Source organism: Nothobranchius furzeri, chromosome 15 (genome assembly GCF_043380555.1).
Source record: "Nothobranchius furzeri strain GRZ-AD chromosome 15, NfurGRZ-RIMD1, whole genome shotgun sequence".
Classification (NCBI taxonomy): domain Eukaryota; kingdom Metazoa; phylum Chordata; class Actinopteri; order Cyprinodontiformes; family Nothobranchiidae; genus Nothobranchius; species Nothobranchius furzeri.
Window position 1 is genome coordinate 44,005,737 of NC_091755.1, and position 19,810 is coordinate 44,025,546.

Genomic DNA, 19,810 nt, shown 5'->3' on the forward strand with positions numbered 1-19,810 from the left:
ATAGAGCTGGTCCACAGTTCCACGGCCAGGACGAAAACCACATTGCTCCTCCTCTATCTGAGATTCAACTATCGATCGGACCCTCCTCTCCAGTACCTTGGAGTTCACCTTTCCAGGGAGGCTGAGGAGTGTGATCCCCCTATAGTTGGAACACACCCTCAGGTCACCCTTCTTAAAGATGGGGACCACCACCCCGGTCTGCCACTCCCTAGGAACTGCCCCCGATGACCACGCAATGTTGTAGAGACGTGTCAACCATGACAGCCCTACAACATCCATAGCCTTGAGATACCCAGGACGAACCTCATCCGCCCCCGGGGCTCCGCCGCTGTGTAGTTGTTTGACTACCTCAGCAACTTCTGCCCCCGAGATCGGACAGTCCATCCCCAGGCCTCCCAGCTCTGGTTCCTCCTCGGAATGCGCATTGGTGGGATTGAGGAGCTCCTCAAAGTATTCCTTCCACCGTCCGACTATAGCCTCAGTTGACGTCAGCAGCTCCCCATCCCCACTGTAAACAGTGTGAGCGAGTTGCTGCCTTCCTCTCCTGAGGCGCCGGACAGTTTGCCAGAACCTCTTTGGAGCCGATCGATAGTCTTTCTCCATGGCCTCACCAAACTCCTCCCACGCCCGAGATTTTGCCTCGGCAACTGCCACTGCTGCACCCCGCTTGGCTATCCGGTACCTGTCTGCTGCCTCCGGAGACCCACAGACCAGCCACGCCCTGTAGGCCTCCTTCTTCAGCCTGACGGCTCCCCGAACCTCTGGTGTCCACCAGCGGGTACGGGGGTTGCCACCACGACTGGCACCGGCCACCTTACGACCACAGCTAGCAACAGCCGCCTCGACAATCGCAGAGTGGAACAAGGCCCACTCGGACTCAATGTCCCCCACTGCTCTCGGGACGTGGTCAAAGCTCTGCCGGAGGTGGGAGTTGAAGACCGTCTTGACAGGTTCTTCTGCCAGGCGTTCCCAGCAGACCCTCACTATGCGTTTGGGTCTGCCAGGTCTACGCGGCATGTTCCCTTGCCATCTGATCCAACTCACCACCAGGTGGTGATCAGTTGACAGCTCCGCCCCTCTCTTCACTCGGGTGTCCAAAACATACGGCCGCAGGTCAGATGATACGACTACAAAATCTATCATCGACCTGTGACCTAGGCTGCCCTGGTACCAAGTGTACCGGTGGGCATCCTTATGTTCGAACATGGTGTTCGTTATGGCCAAACTGCGGCTTGCACAGAAGTCCAATAACAAAACACCGCTCGAGTTCAGATTAGGTGGGCCGAGGTCTTCCTCGTGTCATAAAACTAAATGTCTGAAGCCACTTCCTCCGATCTTTGGGAACTACAGAATTAAACAACAGGAGTGAGTCTGTTGGTTTGATATGAAGGTGCTGAAAATATTCCCCATCTATGATGTCATCGTTGGCTTCATCTTCAGGTTCTGTGAGTAAAAGTTAAACAACTTGATTTTAAACATTTTTAATGGTTTTTAATCGTTGAATCTAATAAAATATTAAGTATTCCTGAAGCTTGTAACCAAGTTAATTGATGGTGAAAGTGTTTCAGAAAATAATCATTTTAAATCGGGTTCATATATTTAGAGGCTGTTCGTTTATACTGGGTCACAATTATTTTATAATGTTGGAAAATGTTATAGTGAATAATGAACATTTAATAATAACCCGACCACCCGACTCAATCTGATAACTTATGTCATTAATTACCAAGATTTTTCTCACGTTTTAATCAAACCTGAAAAAAGTTTTTTATCTGATTCATTCAGATTTATATAGTCAAATAAAATACCCTGCTTTTACTTTATTTAACGTCTAAATTCCTAAATCAGTATTATTATAATAAAAATACATTTTAATATGAAATCACAAATATTATCATTATAGCGTAATAATAAATATCATTATTATTTGATTAAGTGCGTTTTTGTGGGATGAAAACTATTTTAGTTAAAGATCGGCCTATTATTTAGGCCATAACACGTCACACTTCACCGAAATCTAATGAAATAAACATCATCATAACCACAGCTGAGTGACATTAAATCAGAACCGGAGCCTCCTCCAGGCTGAGCGTCGTTGTTTTTATTTCTACATAAAAGTAAACAAACCTCAACAGGAGTCTGTTTATTAAATCTGAGCTGGTTTGTTTATGACTTCCGGTTTCACACCTGATTTAAATAAATGGATCATTGAAAAGGAATCTTGATCCTGAGCTGGAGCATAAAAGCTGTTGTTTGTTTGTTTGTTTGTTTGTTTGTTTGTTTGTTTGTTTGTTTGTTTGTTTGTTTGTCCACGAGAACCCTGGCGCCACTGAAGCAGGAACTCTGACAGCCCCCAACACGCACGCACACACACACACACACACGCACACGCACACACACACACACACACACACACACACGCACACACACACACACACACACACACACACACCTCGGAATGGCAGCGTGCGTCACGTGCTCCTCTCCGGTACAAACCTTGCGGCAGGAGCGCGCGGAGGCGCACATCAGCTCTTTACTGCAGCTGGAGAGGAAAGCTTTGGGAAGGAGGCGCAGCTTTTACGCACGGAGCGGCTCCGTCCCGGGTCTCCGCTGCTTTTATCACCACCGTCCTTATCTGGCCCAGATAAAAGCCCTGGGAGCGCGCGGACGGAACCAGCGGAGCGCCACTATCAAGGTTTGCGCTACTCACAGGAAAAGTGTCAGCGGTGATAAAGTTGCTATCTGACTGTTTGATTGGGTTTCGTTTTGGTTCCGACTAAGGATGTCTCCTACGTGCGCGCGCAGAACGCAGGACTGGTTCCGATCCGTGTTCACGTCGGAAACAGCTGATCCAATGTTTTTTATCTCTTGTGGAACTTTTGTTCTGTGTCAAATAAATGTTTTGTCTGCAGGACCGGAAACGGAACCTGGAGACCCACAATAGAAGACTCTCTGATCCGAACCTCAGACCTGGTCTCTTCGGTTCCGGGACTCCAACAGCAGACATGTACCTGTCCTCCACCCAGCCCCCCTACCCCCACGACACCGGCAGTTACATCCACCCGTCGGCCAGCTCCCCGGTCTACGTCCCCACCAGCAGAGTCCCGGCCATGCTGCCCACCCTGCCCTACCTGCAGACCTTCGACCCGCCCCAGCCCCACCAGTCCCACGGACTGAGCGGACACCACAGCTGGACCCAGGGAGCCGCGGACGGCTCTTCCTTCCCCCTCAGCAGCCACCCGACGCACGGGTTTTCCTACTCACACAGCCCGAACGTCAGCACCGGAACCGGGCTGGAGGCGACCTTCCAGAGCTCGCTGGTTCTGGGAAACGGGGCCCGTGCGGACCAGTACGGAGGGGGTCTGGTGCGTTCGGTTGGAGGCTCCGTTTCCAGCCCGTACGCGTACATGGGCCCGGACATGGCCACGTCCTCCTGGACTCAGGGTCCTTTCGAGAGCGGAGTGATCGGCTTGCAGGGCCGGCAAGGAGCCGCGTCCGCCCGGAGGTCCAGTCTCGGTCAGTCCGCTTCGGTTCCCCAAACATCAGAAAAATTCTAAATGAGTCTCAATAGGAAGAACCGAAAGGATCACTGTTCAAATCGTTCACTTAAGATTATGGAGATGTTGTCTTCGTTCGTGACTAAATCAGGTTATTAAGGGCTGGGGTCCGTTTGGGTCAATTAGGGTCAAGTTCGGTCATCAAAACCTTCATTTTTCTCCGCTGGCCTCCAGGCTGAAGCTGCTTGTGATCGAATCCAGGCCCGCAGCCTCCTGGATCGGTCACTTCCGCTCATCACGCATCGTATCAATCAGGCCAGTGACGTCAGACCCCAATAACTCATAAATGCCAAAGACCGGGAAGGAAAGTAATTTCATCCAATTATGTAAAAAATAATCAAACAATGCGTTTTGACAGTTCAGATTAAAAATATCAGTTTTTGTCTTTTTTTATATAAAAATACAAACGAAAACAAAATAAACTCGCATGTTTTAGCCTCTATGTATAAAACATTAATCTCATTCGTTTCTATCAGTGCATTTACTTCTGTTTCTCCAGCAACGTGTGAGTGTATGAAATATACATTTCTAATCAATTATAAAAATAACAATAATATCACAATTATATATTAATAATAATAATAATTTATTATTATTATTGTTATAATAATAATACATTATTATTTTTATTATTATTATTATTATTATTATTATTATTATTATTATTATTATTAATGCTAACAATATAAATATTATTACGATTATTGTTGTTTTTATCAATAACAATATTAATATTACTGTTATTAACAATAATATAATAATAATTATAATTATTATATTATTATATTAGTATTATTATAAATGCTAACTATATAATAATAATAATTATTATTATTATTATATTATCATTAATGCTAACAATATAAATATTGTTATTATGATTATTGTTGTTTTATCATTAACAATATTAATATTACTGTCATTAACAATAAAATAATAATAATAATAATAATATCATTTTAATCATTAAAATTTTAATATTACTGTTATTAATAATAATATTATTGTTGTTGTTATTATTAACATTATTATTATTATTATTATTATTATTATTATCATTTCATGTATTTGTTGTTCAATTAAAGAACTCGATTTCTAATAAAACGTTAGAATAATTTTGTACACATACATTTCTGAATCAACATATTTTCATCATAATTTTTACCTAAATAACAAAAAACTTTGTAAAAACTTAAAGAAAATTGTTATTGTTTTATTATGAAAATGACCTGTTATTTTATTTCATTTTATTTTTTAGAATAGAAAACACCTTTTTTGTCCCTCGGGTGGGACATTTCAGTGTCACAGCAGCAAAGAAGTTTAAGACTGAAGTTAAATAAGAAATAAATATGAAAATACTTTAGACTGAATTTCCCGCAGCACGATATTTAAAGGAAGTGACAACATGATTGGAAACATGATCTGAATGAGTAAACAGGATTAAAAGCTGTGCAGCAGGAATGTGTTACTGGTTTTGTTGGGAGCGGTGGTGGTTCTAGACTGCAGCTGGGAGGAAGGACCCAATCCCCCCTTCATGCCCACCCATGTCCCCTTTGGCTGAAGGGCCTGGGCCAGGACCGTCATTTGGATTATGAGATCTGGGGTCATGGGTTTGACCCATAGATTCACCTGTCACTGCCATCCTGGCTGCATCACACATCTTGTCACTCCTGGAAAACACAAAACTGAGCTGAGAATGGGGCTGTCAGGGTGGGGTCAGATGAGTCACACCCATCAAACTCTGAGCTGATGTTGCTACAAGCTAACCAAGCTAACCAAAGCTAATGGGGGTTCTGTTGTCCGTTGTTCTGTGTGATCTATTCCATTGTGTCCCCCGTTTGAAAATAAGCGCGTTCTTGGTATCAAAATGCATCTTTAAAATTCACAGACATCATGTGTGAAATCCATGGAACAAAACAAGAGAGAAAATAGTGTTTTTAGCCCCGTTGTCTTGCATTAATTTATTCATTGTTCCGCGGACCCGTGGTCCGGAAGTAGATGAGCGTGGCTTAGGTTCCCTGTGCTGTTTAGAAAAGAGCCAACCAATAGAATTGAAGGCAGGTTGGCAGCCACTTTTAGCCAGAAAACCACACTAGAGGGGCTCTGCTACCCTCTGCCTTCTAGACTGTAACAATTTTAAAGGGTAACTAAACCCCCAAATAACTTTTTTGCTTATAAACTGTTTATCTGGATCTTTACAATCACAATTTCTCTGTTTCTGTGCATTTTTTGACATGTTTGTGTAAACTAGATTAAATCTAGAATCTAGGTCCAAAACCGTCTTAGTGCTGAACTGCAGCTACTGCATTTTAAACTTGTGATTGTCTGGGGCTGGAACAATTTCACGTTATCGTTACAGTCTCCTCCCCCTCCTTCCCGGGATGGAAATTCACCACGCTTGACCATGCCACTCCGTGCCTCCTGGCAACGCCCACTTTCATAGAGTTTTTCAAATCTTGACTAGGGGTGGAGATACTTTTTCTGATGGTGTGCAATCCCTCATCAAGGTGAGGCTGAGGCATAGGCCTTCCATGCAACAGGCAGGAGGCTAGCTGCTTCCACTAGCACTGAGGGCTAATCAGCTATCGGTCAGTCAGACGGACACGCCCCAAATAGTTCCAAATTGCAAGCATTAAATTACACCTAAACGGAGTTACAAAAAGTTCACCGCCCTCTGACTTGTCATGACTGTAAACTAGACCTGTTAACCTAAAATGTTTTTTTGGACCAGGTCATAAACATGTTCATTTCTGAGGTGAAGTTAGCATTTTCAACATGGGAGTCAATGAGAACTCGCTCCTTACTGGAGCCGGCCTCTAAGGGGTGAGGCAGCCAGAGTCTCTGCCTTGACTTAATGTCCACGTGAACAGGACCAGAAAACTTGACTCAGAGTTTCAAACAAAGTCTTTCCAAAGTCGTATTCTGATGCGTGTCTCTTTTCCTTTCATCTTTCAGACCTGATGGACGAAATGTCCCTGGAGGGCAGAGAGTGTGTGAACTGTGGTTCTGTGTCTACGCCTCTGTGGCGCCGCGACGGGACAGGTCACTATCTGTGTAACGCGTGTGGTCTTTACCACAAGATGAACGGGATTAACCGGCCACTCATCAAACCCCAGAAGCGCCTGGTGAGAGACCAAGGACAAACTGTTGCTATGACAACAGTATTCCTTATTATATGGCATTCGTGAACACAAGATCTGTAGTTAGGGATGAGTACCGAATTCGGTACTTTTTAAGGTACCGACCGAATTCCATAGAACCGACCGAACACCGATTCACGTCATTTCAAACGGTGCCTCGTTTCGGTACTGCCAAGACAGTTGCGCATGCGCAAGAGCGTTATGTCGCCGGTCCCTGCGAGCCCGTTGTAAACAGAGCAAGCATGGTAGAAAGAACGCACGCTAAAGCTTGGGTCCACTTCACTAAATGTGATGGGTAACTGGGTGATGAAACAAGCGACAGACAACGATCTAAGTGAGACATCCTCATCTTAATCTGCTCCAGTAGGTAAATAAAATGTTTAAGATAACGTTACCTTGATTTGTTAGCTTCCGTTTCGCTAATGGTGCGTTCGCTTTCTCCTCGGAACTCCGAATTTCCGACTAGAAGAACATGAACGCGCTCTAAAGTTTGGCTTTACTTTACTAAATGCGACGGGTGATTGGGTGAAGGTAAAACCAGCGACAACGATCTAAGTTTGAGGCATCATCGTTTTAATCTGCTCCAGCAGCTAAATAAACTGTTAAAGATAACGTTAGCTTGATATGTTAGCTTCCATTGCCACCATTGTTATCAGCTAATGGTGCGTTCGCTTTCTCCTCGGAAATTCTAACTTCCCAGTAGGAAAAATCAAATGAAAAAGGACGGCAAAAGGAATGAAGATACACAGTAAATTTAGTTCACAGTAAAGATGTTTGCTTCAGTTTAACTATCAGCTTATAAAACTACAAGGACGATGTTAAAATACAAACTTGTATGTTATTTATCGTGATATTTATCAAATATGGTTATATATATATATATATTGAGAAAAATATATATTTAATTATAAAAGAGAATTAAAATAATAAACACTCAAAAGTATCGAAAATTGGTACCGTTAAGTACCGGTATCGACTCGTAGGTACCGGGAATTAGTACCGGATCGATTCAAATGTCAAAGGTACCCATCCCTATCTGTAGTTCTTGTGTTTTGTGTTGAAAATGCTAGTTAGGTGGAGGTAAGTTAAGTGAAGATCAGGTAAATTTTTGGTAAGTTTGAGTAAGTTAAGTAAGGATAAGTTAATGTTGGGTATGTTAAGTTCTAGTAAATTAAGCTAAGTCGAGTTTGGGTAAGTGAAATTAGGGTAAGGTAAGCTAAGTTTGTAGCCTGGCAAGCCAGACTAAATAAATGTATTATTAGTCTGGCCACGCTCCATTGGCGGCTCTCGGTTGTGGGGCGGGTTCTACCGTTGTCTTTCAAATGATCTCCGCATTCCACTGGACAATGAATGTGACATCCTCTTGTTTCACTCTGTTGCATCATCCCACCTACCAGGCATATAGAGTGCCCTGATTGGCCCACAAAGCGTATAAAGCTCTGTGATTTGTTCACTAAGCAGATAGAGCACTATGATTGGCCCACCATTATGGACCAATCACAGATCTTTATGTGTTTGAAACCCCTCTAGAGAGCTGTGATTGGCCAGCCAGAATGCTGTTGGGGCTGCAGAGGTTCCAGTGGAGCCTTGCTAGACCCAACTTTGCAAAGGAGAATTTGGTCTAGTTCACTGGGCTACTAAGTTTGGAAAGTTAAAGTAAGTTTAGGGGGTCCAGTTAGGGCAAGTTAGAGTAGGTTAAGTTTGGGTGAGTTAACTTCGAGTAACGTTTGGTTAAGGTAAGTTAAGTCAGAGTAAGTTAAGGTAAGTTTGGGTGAGGTAAATTAAGTTAGGGTAAGTAAAGTTAGAGTAAATTATGTTGGGGTAAGTTGAGTAAGTTAAGGTAAGTTAAATAAGGGTATGTTAAGTTATAGTAAGTTAAGTTAAGTTTGAGTAAGTTGAGGTAAGATTAGTTAGTGTAAGGCCAGTTAAATTCGGGTAAAGTAAGTTAGGTATGGGTAAGGTAAGTTATATTAGGGTAAGTTAAGTTAGAGTAACTTAAGCTAAGGTAAGGGAAGTTAGGGTAAGGTAAGGTAAGGTAAGGTAAGGTAAGGTAAGGTAAGTTTAGTGAAGTTTGAGTAAGTTAAGTGAAGTTAGGGTAAGTTAAGGTAAGATAGGGTAAGGTAAGTTGGGGTAATCCTACATGCCACTGGTCACCGGCAGACATAAATTCCATTCTCTAAGGTGGATTTTACATTCTACCTTCCAACAAGCAACACGGTTCTGCAAACCTTGTTGACATTTCAGGAGGAACACGATGTCAGCCTGTGTTCCCAAACAAAGCCTTCTTCTCATAACACCACAGGATTCCTCATGCATCTGAATAAAGTGACTATTTTCAGCTCATATGAGTTAATCAATCGTGAAATGGAATGAACCAATGTTATATGAAACCTCCTGATGGCTGCTGATGCAGGGAAATGCTCTGTCATGGTCCTGCTTGACCTCAGTGCAGCTTTTGACACTGTAGACCACAACGTACTACTAAACAGGTTAAAGGCCCTGGCTGGGATTTCAGGTTCTGCTCTAGACTGGCTCTCTTCCTATCTCACCAACAGAACATTCACAGTGAAGTCACAAAACCTTCTCTTCAGACACTGCCTCTCTAACATGCGGGGTCCCACATGGTTCAGTTCTAGGGCCTCTACTATTCACATTCTATATTCTTCCCCTAGCTGGCATCATTCAGTCTTTCCCAGACATCTCCTACCACATCTACGCTGATGATATTCAGCTCTTTATGTCCTTTATGCCACACCAGTTGGACAGGCTGGACACACTTGTACTCTGCCTGACCCAGATCAGTAACTGGCTGTCCAGCAACTTTCTTGTCCTCAATGCTAACAAGACAGAGACCCTCATCTCTGCACCCCCGGAACTTCAGCCAGAAATCGAGCAGGAAATTGCCTCTTTTTGCCCATCAGCCAAGGCCAACATCAGAAACCTGGGAGTTATTTTTGATCCAGCTTTAAGTTTAGACTCACACGTCAAAACCATCTCCCGCTCTTGTTTCTTTCAACTGAGAAACATTTCAAAAGTCCGTAAACTGGTTTCTACTGCAGATCTGGAAAAATCATCCATGCCTTTGTGTCATCACGCTTAGACTACTGTAACGCTCTTTTTACTGGTCTCAGCAAAACCTCCCTCTCACGCCTTCAAGCCATCCAAAATGCAGCAGCCAGACTCCTAACCAAATCCAGCAGACGAGCTCACATCACTCCAGGTTTACAGTCCCTCCACTGGCTCCCGGTAGAATATAGAATACAGTTTAAAGTTTTAGTCCTGACCTGTAGAGCTCTTAACAACCAGGCTCCAAGCTACCTATCTGAGCTTTTATCCCCACACACCACCTCTCGGAACCTTAGATCCACATCTGAAAACCTCCTGGCTGTTCCTCGAACCAGGCTAAAAACCAAAGGGGACAGGGCCTTTCAGTCTATTGCCCCCAGACTTTGGAACAGTCTACCTTCAAATCTCCGTCTCTTGAAATCTGTAGAGGTCTTCAAAAAACATCTTAAAACTCACCTTTTCATCCAGGCTTTCCCCCGCAAAATATTCTAAAAGATGGCTTTGTTCTTGTTCACACCTTGACTTTGTTTTTACTCCTGATTTTGGTTAATATTGTTGTCACTGCTATTGTTTTTATGATGTATTTATTGGTTTGAGGTATTTGCCCTGATCTTACTCATGTTGTACAGCGCTTTGTGATTTATATCTGTGAAAGGCGCTCTATAAATAAACTTTACTTCCTTACGTACTTACTTACTTACATTAATGTTTTGATTAATCTGTGCTTGAATTAGTGAAGTTTGAAATGAATATTATTATGGTATGATCCGTAATTGTAGATTTAACAAGTGAATCGTCTACACTCAGACACAAGGTTCATTACAGATAAATTAAAGTTCAGTTAAACATCATGACATAGATATTTTCTTAGACACAAATCAGAACATCCTGTATCTGAAGGAGGCGTGGCATTCCTTAACATGGCATGTCCCGGTTGGCCAAGAATTCATAATATGAGAATATTAAGACAGAGCTCACTAGACGGTGAGTCAGATCTAGAGAAAGCTACGGACAGGCCATCCAAAGCGAACCGTCTTTAACCCAAAGCTTTCGACAAGCTAAAAGCTGCCTACAGCTGACACAGCCAAACGGTTCCTTCAGCTATTCAGTAACAACTAGACGCAAACAATTTCATCTATCTGTTGTGGTCCGGGAGACGACTCTGGACCGACCTGGTCGTACTGCAGTCTTTTCTACAACTTCGGTACCTTGGGGTCACCTGACCCCCACCCCCCAAGAACCAACTTCATAGTTTAATGTAAACCAAATTATTTGAACACCCAGAACTCCGTTCTTCTAGATACAAGGTTCTGATAAACACACACCATTAGATCACCACATATCACATCACATCCACTTGTCTTGTTTTTAATTTGTTTAGAAAATAAATTTCTTATCTTTTATAAACCTGACTCTGTCTGAACTGAGACGAAGAGTGTTTGATCCCTGAAAGAATCCTAGAGTCTTCTTATTAAGCACACAAAGGCCAAGCAGGTGATGTTCTATGTTTATATAGAGCGTCACAGCTTATTGGTCATAAGTTAAGGTAACATTTTAAGCTTAAAAGCAACAACAGTTACGACGCCTACAGAAGGTAAGGAAAGTTAGGGTCAGGTAAAGGAAGCTAGGGCACGTTAAAGATGTAATCTTTGGTAAATTGGTTTCTTTACTTTTGTCTAAACTGATAAATGAAAAAAGAGAGAACATTTAAAAATGATTTAAGTTTTATTTTTAGAAAGTAGTAAATGGGAGCAATGTCTTTTCCATCCATCAATTCTCCATTGAAGATGTTTGTAACAGAACTGTGATAAAACGGGTTAGGGTCAGCTTTACCTCCCGATGCGCTCGTCGCCGTGCTGCAGCTTTGTTTGGTTGATACGGCGTCCTTCTCTAACAGGAAAATGACAGACGTTCCTGTTTCAGGGTTTTGTAGTGAAATCTCCAAAAAGGACTTAACCAAGTCCACGAAATCAGTTCCCATCATCAGAGACAAGAAGTTGATTTACTCAAATGCTTGTTTTTTTAAGGCTCCTTTGACCACATTTTCAGATTTGTCTGGAATGTTTCACATCTGGATAATTCCCAGGAACCTTTTCTGTCCTCTGCATCTCTGTGCTAAGTGTTTGCCCAACAACCGGCTGCTGCCTTGCTGGGAGGCTGTTTTTATTTGTCCTGCTCTGACCTTGGCCTTGATTTGAGCTCAGTTGATACTCAGTTCTCTTAAAAGCACCAGGGCCACATCACTTTTCTGATTAGACTCGATTCTATTGGGAATTTCAGCCCTTTTGTCTGGAATGTTTGTCTGCAGCAGATGCCATCGCGCCGGGCCAGCCTGTGCTGCACCAACTGCCACACCAGCACCACCACGCTGTGGAGGAGAAACGCCGACGGAGAGCCAGTCTGCAATGCCTGTGGCCTCTACATGAAACTGCACGGGGTGGGTTCTGATCCCAGAGCCTCGTGGGGGGGTGGGGGTGGGGGTGGGGGTGGGGGTGATTTCTGCTAAAGTGTGCCGCTCTGCTCCCTGCAGGTTCCCCGACCTCTGGCCATGAAGAAGGAGAGCATTCAGACCCGCAAGCGTAAACCCAAGATACCCAAGAATAAAGTGTCCACGGGTATGAGCGAGAGAGGAATTCCCTCCTCGGGATTCAGATTTAGCTGCAGCAGAATTTTAATCTTGTATTTCAGGATCCATCAGCTCTGACGCCAGCTCCCTGTCTTCTTTCTTCTCAGAACACGCCTCCACCATTAAATGTGAACTCAGTTTGGCGCTATCACCCTACGCGGGTCAGACTGTCACATCAGGCCCTCAGGTAACCACACACACACACACACACACACACACACACACACACACACACACACACATCTGTCTTTCTGCCATAGAAAGGACCCTCCATTGACTTCCATGTATGTTTGTGACTGTATCATGCCTAACCCTAACCCTAACCAGTGCTGATCTGTTCCTAACCCTAACCAATGCTGATCTGTTCCTAACCCTAACCAGTGCTGATCTGTTCCTAACTCTAACCGTGACCAAAAGGTCATTCACACCAGACCTCTAGAACCAGCTGGCAGGCAGCTCATGACGGTCCTCAGTAGGCAGTAAGAAGATACACCTTTCTGTACCATAAACACTCATTTTCTCCCTTTTAAACACATTTTTATTTTGCGTAACTAAATGATTGAAATCTGATCATTAGTGAATCAGAACATTTTCACCAAACTTTAACATGTATTATTGCTGAATACTCGTGAATACAGGTATTTATTTCCCTCCAAAACAGCAAAGGTGTGATGAGAATAATCCGCTGAATCACTCGTGATTAAACATATTTCTCTGAACAAACGCGGTTCAGGAAGCCATCTTGTTTTCCTAAATTTTAGCTAGAAACAGAGAAATTCCCTCAAGCTTTCACTTGCTTTATTTTGAAAGGATCGGACAGATTCCACCTAAATCCAGAGATTTTCACAGATCATTTGTACCTTTGCACATTTTGAATCATGTTTCATCTCATCAGCGGGACTTGTCTGATTTTGACCCGTAAACGGGTTACAGCTTCGTAAAGTTCCCTTTACAGATTTTTACTGCAGAGGAACCGAGTTGTTTGTTTAGAGTCACTAAAATAGAGACCAGAAACATCAGAAGGTTCTGAAAATATTGTTTTGTCTCTTTCTATCCTGAAGCCGGCGTCCTTGTTGGACAGCGCTGGATCTGACCACGTGGACATTAAGTACGAGGATTATCCTTTGACCCCGTCACCAATTACCTCACATAACTCCTGGTGCACTCTGTCTGAAGCATGAACCCGCCCCCTCAGACTCCTCTGTAGGACCGGCTCTGCAGCCTTCTGCAGGCCTCCTTCAGACCCTGATCAGGGAGGAGACGAACGAATCAGGATCAGAGTTTACCTCGACTCTCTGGCTGATTTCACCCAGAGCGGAGAAACAAACACCACCTGTTCCTGACACAAACATGAACACATCTATTCAGGTTCTCGGAGGAGGAGTGGCCCTGGTGGCCGTTAAACACATTACCAGCTCGTAGATGATTAACGTTTATAGACACATTATTTATGTAGCGATAAGAGCAGGACACTAAAGCTCCACACAAACAGAAAAACAAAAGTTTACCTTTTTACTGCTTAACTCTGAATGTGCAATCAGTCCATTTATAAAAGGCTGTAATCCTAATCTAATCTAATAGTCTGTATTGTTTGAAGGAGTTTTTATTATAGTGTTATTTTCTTCTCCCTGTTTCATGTTTTTTTCTGAAATCTTTTCAGGATAATAAATATTGAGAGTTTCTGCGTTTGACTGTTGGATGTTCCTTTTGTTTTATTTTGATCATTTTTCTTGACAGGATTATCAATGTTAACGATTTTTGTCCTTAAATACACCTCCCAATGACCTTCGTCTAGATTACTGTAACACACTCTTCACATGTTCCAGCAAAAAGCCCTCGACCGCCTTCAGCTGGTCCAGAACTCTGCAGCGAGGCTCCTAACTGGAGCAAACAGAAGAGCACACATCACTCCTGTTCTGCTGTCTCTGCACTGGTTACCCGTTAACTCTAGAGTTCATTTAGAGTCCTGACTAGAACTTTCAGGGCTCTACATGGTCAAGCTCCTCCCTATATTACTGAAATGTTAAAGCCTTATGCTCCAACCGAGCCCTCAGGTCCACCCACCAGAACCTTCTAGAAGTTCCAGAGACCAGATATGAAAGTGGAGGTGATCGCTCCTTCCAGACTGTTGCACCTGGACTCTGGAATGATCTTCCTTTATCCTCACGCTGTCATGGTCTGCGTCTGTGTCTGCCCCATGTGTCTCCTTATGTCCTCCATCCCTCTTTAGATTCCCCTTTTGTGTCTCATAGCGCCCTCATGTGTCCTTTGTCTGTGTCCATTATGTGTCTTCGGTTGGTAGTCCTTTAAGTCAATTCCTCCCAGGTCTGGTGTCATCTCATTCATCCCCAGGCCCTCCAGGTCTCATTTACATTCTGTGTCCTTGTAGTCCCCAGCTCGACGTGTGTGTGTGTGTGTGTGTGTGTGTGTGTGTGTGTGTGTGTGTGTGTGTGTGTGTGTGTGTGTGTGTGTGTGTGTGTGTGTGTGTGTGTGTGTGTGTGTGTGTGTGTGTTGGTGTGTGTGTGTGTGTCAGTCATCTGCTCAGTGTGTGTGTGTGTGTGTGTGTGTGTGTGTGTGTGTGTGTGTGTGTGTGTGTGTGTGTGTCCGTGTCCCCTGCTCAGTGTGTGTGTGTGTGTGTGTGTGTGATGGTGTGTGTGTGTTAGTCCTTCCCGCAGCCTTCAGGTTTAGTTTTGTGTTTTAGAGTTTTTTAGGTTTATTTGGCCCTCCTCTGTTTCTGTTTGCCCGTTTTGATTATTAGGTTCACCTGTCTTCCCTCCAGCTCTCACTTCACACACCTGCCGCCATTTTCCCTAATCACTTCTCCCTGTGTATATAAGCCCTGTCTTGTCTGTGTCTGGTGTCGGTTCATTGTTGTTTGTTTGTCAGTGTTGTTCAGTGCTCTGTGTGAGCTTCCGTTCCTGTCCCTAGTTTGATATCCAAGTGAGTTTTGTGTTTTCAGCTTTCTGGGTTTTTGGATTTTGGCTCCCTGCCCTCTTGGATTTATTTCTGTTTTACCCCTACAAATAAAAGTATTTTTATTTATGTCAACTCCTGCCTTCGTTTCATCCTGGGTTACTGCATTTTTGGGTCCAAACCATCCTTTCAATGTGACAGAATGAACCGACCAAACCAGGACCCAGCAGAACTTCCAGCTGAACCAGCAAAACACCGTATGTACACCTACGATGGAGATCCGGACACCTGTTGGGGTTTTATCCAGGACTGTGCTCATAGCCTGGACATGACTTCCTCTGAATTTAATAAGGTCTCATTCATGGTGCTTTGCCTTAGGGATGGATCTCTGGAGTGGGCTGCAGAGTATCTGGAAATAAATCCAATCAGGACTGTTTCATTTTGGGACTTTGCCAAGAAGCTGCTACGAGCCTTTGGCCGTTACCCCCCTCCACCGGTCACTTCTGCCACTTCCTCCTCCATGTCCCCTTCACCTGTTCCGAGACTCCAGTCCCTTCCTGCTTCGGTCTAAACTATCAGAACCGGCTTCATCTCCTTCACCCCTGAACCTGTTGGTGCCATCTCAGCATCTCTGATGGGTCAACCCGCCAAACCTTTGTCTGGTCCTGAACATGGTACCTCTACCTCCTCTCGAGGACGGCGTCGCCATCGTCGCCAGCAGCCTCCTGTGAGCGGAACCGCATCATCAGCCCAGGTGTTTCCGGTTCGGCAAACTCAGCACGAGCTTCACCCGTCATCTCCCCATCCTGTTCCAGCGGTGGTCCCTGAGGATGTATCGCATCCTGTTCCAGCGGTGGTCCCTGAGGACGTATCGCATCCTGTTCCGGCGGTGGTCCCGGAGGATGTATCGCATCCTGTTCCGGCGGTGGTCCTGGAGGATGTATCGCATCCTGTTCCAGCGGTGGTCCCTGAGGACGTATCGCATCCTGTTCCGGCGGTGGTCCCGGAGGATGTATCGCATCCTGTTCCGGCGGTGGTCCTGGAGGATGAATCGCATCCTGTTCCAGCGGTGGTCCCTGAGGACGTATCGCATCCTGTTCCAGCGGTGGTCCCTGAGGATGTATCGCATCCTGTTCCAGCGGTGGTCCCTGAGGACGTATCGCATCCTGTTCCAGCGGTGGTCCCGGAGGATGTATCGCATCCTGTTCCAGCGGTGGTCCCTGAGGACGTATCGCATCCTGTTCCAGCGGTGGTCCCTGAGGATGTATCGCATCCTGTTCCAGCGGTGGTCCCTGAGGACGTATCGCATCCTGTTCCGGCGGTGGTCCCGGAGGACGCACCGCATCTGGTCCAGCCTGTCCAAGAGGCTCCGGTCCAGCCCGTCCAAGAGGCTCCAGTCCAGCCCGTCCATGAGGCTCCGGTCCAGCCCGTCCATGAGGCTCCGGTCCAGCCCGTCCATGACGCTCCGGTCCAGCCCGTCCAAGGGGCTCCGGCGCAGCCCGTCCAAGAGGCTCCGCCCAGTCCGGCGCCTCCAGTCCAAGGGTCGACACCTCCAGTCCAAGGGTTGACGCCCCCAGGCCAGAGATCGACGCTTCCAGTCTCGAAGTCAACTTAAGTGGACGTCTCAAGCCCCAGCTCTGAAGTGGACGTCTCAAGTCTCGACATCCCTGTCTCAAGTCTCGACGTACCCATCTCAAGTCTCCCCTCAAGTGTTCTGGTCTCAAGTCTCCCCTCAAGTGTTCCAGTTCCCACAAGTGTTCCTGTCTCAAGTCTCCCCACAAGCGTTCCTGTTCCCACAAGTGTTCCTGTCTCCAGTCTCCCCACAAGTGCTCCAGTTCCCACAAGTGTCCCAGTCTCCAGTCTCCCCACAAGTGCTCCAGTTGCCACAAGTGTTCCAGTCTCCAGTCTCCCCACAAGTGCTCCAGTTCCCGCAAGTGTTCCAGTCTCCAGTCTCCCCACAAGTGCTCCAGTTCCCACAAGTGTCCCAGTCTCCGGTCTCACCACAAGTGCTCCAGTTCCCACAAGTGTTCCAGTCCCCACCCCGGTCTCAAAAATTCCAGTCTCAAGTGTTCCAGTCCTCACCTCAAAAGTTCCAGTCCCCTGTGGTCCAGTCTCAGTCTTTGTCTCCAGAGACCCTTCCTCATCCTCTGAAGTCCCTTCCTCCTCCTCCTCCTCCTCCTCCTCCTTCTACTCCAAAGCCCCCTATCCCCAGAGTTCCCTGGTCCCGCCTCCTGGTTCCCCATCACCGGCCCCCGAGGCTTCCCTGGTCCCACCTCCTGGTTCCCCGTCGCCGGTCCCTCTGAGTCTCCTGTTCCCTCCTCGCCCGCCCTTGTGGATTGTTTTTGTTTGGTCCCTCCTCTCCCTCCCTGTGGTTTTGTGTCCTGTTTTTGTCCTTGTCTTTTGTTTGTGGTTATGTCTTGTTCTTGTCTTGGGCGTCTGGTATCCGCCTTTTGGGGGGGGGGGGGGGTGTATTGTCATGGTCTGCATCTGTGTCTGCCCCATGTGTCTCCTTATGTCCTCCATCCGTCTTTAGATTCCCCTTTTGTGTCTCATAGCGCCCTCATGTGTCCTTTGTCTGCATCCATTATGTGTCTTCGGTTGGTAGTCCTTTAAGTCAATTCCTCCCAGGTCTCGTGTCATCTCATTCATCCCCAGGCCCTCCAGGTCTCATTTACATTCTGTGTCCTTGTAGTCCCCAGCTTCTTTGTCCCCAGCTCGACGTGTGTGTGTGTGTGTGTGTGGGTGTGGGTGTGTGTGTAGTTCTGTGTGTGTGTGTGTGTGTGTGGGTGTGGGTGTGTGTGTAGTTCTGTGTGTGTGCTTGTCCATTCCCCATTCCTGTTTATATTAGTGCATTTGTGTGTGTGATGGTGTGTGTGTGTTAGCCCTTCCCGCAGCCTTCAGGTTTAGTTTTGTGTTTTAGAGTTTTTTAGGTTTATTTGGCCCTCCTCTGTTTCTGTTTGCCCGTTTTGATTATTAGGTTCACCTGTCTTCCCTCCAGCTCTCACTTCACACACCTGCCGCCATTTTCCCTAATCACTTCTCCCTGTGTATATAAGCCCTGTCTTGTCTGTGTCTGGTGTCCGTTCATTGTTGTTTGTTTGTCAGCGTTGTTCAGTGCTCTGTGTGAGCTTCCGTTCCTGTCCCTAGTTTGATATCCAAGTGAGTTTTGTGTTTTCAGCTTTCTGGGTTTTTGGATTTTGGCTCCCTGCCCTCTTGGATTTATTTCTGTTTTACCCCTACAAATAAAAGTATTTTTCTTTATGTCAACTCCTGCCTTCGTTTCATCCTGGGTTACTGCATTTTTGGTCCAAACCATCCTTTCAACGTGACGAACGCAGCGTCGACAGTCTGGAGACTTTTATTTAAAGCTGCTTTTACCTAAACCTGTTGTTTTCTTATTTTTAACTCAAATTAATCGTCTTTCATTTGTTTTATGGTATTTTATAATTTTGTGACTTATTTTTTCTGATTTAAATCTATTTCTGTTTTAATATTTTTATGATTTAATGACTTTATGATTTGTTTTGATTTGATCTCTGTGAAGGACTCGGCTAAATCAATCAAATTTAGTCCCTAATTCTATTCTAAAAGCTGCAAATTCAGGTTGAATTCCTGCTAAAATGTTGGATATTTCTAGGACTTTAAATGACTTCCTTTAGTTCCAGGTTTATCATTTTAACCAAACTGTGTTGGTCACATGACTGCTTTTCTGGAAAGTGCGGGTTCCATAGAAGAACCTTTTCTAAAGAACCTCCAGCTCCCTCTAGGAGGGGAGGTCTGAGGGGGAGCGTCAGCACGCCAGAGGGATCTGACTAAGTCCTTCAGCAACCACACCTGTTCATTTATCAGGCACATATGTGAGCTGACCACAGCGCCTCACAGTTAACAGTGATTATACGAGCCGTCACACAAAAAGAACAAAACCTTAAAGATAAAACAGATTAAACAGATATTAAGATAATGAGAGAAACCAGATAAAATACGAACTAAACAATAAAAAGGCTAAATCATTGCTCAGTGGAGATGTCTGAATCAGTAAAACAGATGAAAAAAACTAAAAGTTCTAATATAAAGTATGACCCGGTTCAGGATTCAAAAACGAGATCATGAAAGTAGGGTTTAAGCCTGGATTTAAAAACTGTAGGTGGATTGTGACGGGCAGAGCCTTCCACAGATCAGGGGCCGCATGCACATGAACCCGCTCCCCCTTGTTTTGTAGCTCGCTGTGCGTTTCCAGGGCAGCGGCCACATTGGCACATTTGGCCTAAGCAGCTCAGACAGATATTTGGGGGCCAGATCATTCAGTGCTTTAAAGGCAAACAGCCGTATCTGAATCTTATTCTGAAAATAACAGGAAGCTAAAACCGGTGTGACATGACTATGCCTGCCTGTGTTGCTGCACCGTTCTGAACAGTCCTGTTCACAGCAGAGGCAGCAGCACCAACAAGTCGTGAGTTTGCATAATCTAGATGAGATCTAACGAATGCATGAATCACAGATTCCAGGCG

At 45.1% G+C, this 19,810-nt stretch overlaps 1 protein-coding gene across 3 annotated transcripts; it reads left to right on the plus strand.

Annotated features, from left to right (window-relative positions):
* The first annotated feature begins 2,514 nt into the window (after positions 1–2,514).
* gata5 (GATA binding protein 5) lies at positions 2,515–14,080 on the plus strand. 3 transcript variants are annotated; one of them, XM_015974688.3, is made up of 7 exons: positions 2,515–2,695; positions 2,913–3,516; positions 6,513–6,682; positions 12,072–12,200; positions 12,294–12,378; positions 12,497–12,576; positions 13,451–14,080. In XM_015974688.3, exons 2-7 carry the CDS (start codon positions 3,006–3,008, stop codon positions 13,568–13,570), a joined length of 1,095 nt encoding a protein of 364 aa, XP_015830174.3. In that variant the 5' UTR covers positions 2,515–2,695; positions 2,913–3,005; the 3' UTR covers positions 13,571–14,080. The 3 variants fall into 3 exon arrangements, with proteins under 3 accessions (XP_015830174.3, XP_054594538.2, XP_054594539.2); XM_054738563.2 differs by lacking the exon at positions 2,515–2,695 and having other exon boundaries at positions 2,753–3,516; XM_054738564.2 differs by lacking the exon at positions 2,515–2,695 and having other exon boundaries at positions 2,753–3,516; positions 12,075–12,200.
* Positions 14,081–19,810: the final 5,730 nt, after the last annotated feature.

Bases quoted from the DNA above. Each gene is read 5' to 3' on its own strand.
- gata5 (XM_054738563.2), top strand. From the start codon at position 2,898: ATGTTTTGTCTGCAGGACCGGAAACGGAACCTGGAGACCCACAATAGA. The intron at 6,683-12,071 runs GTGAGAGACCAA...GTTTGTCTGCAG, and splicing joins TCAAACCCCAGAAGCGCCTG to CAGATGCCATCGCGCCGGGC. The intron at 12,201-12,293 runs GTGGGTTCTGAT...TGCTCCCTGCAG, and splicing joins TCTACATGAAACTGCACGGG to GTTCCCCGACCTCTGGCCAT.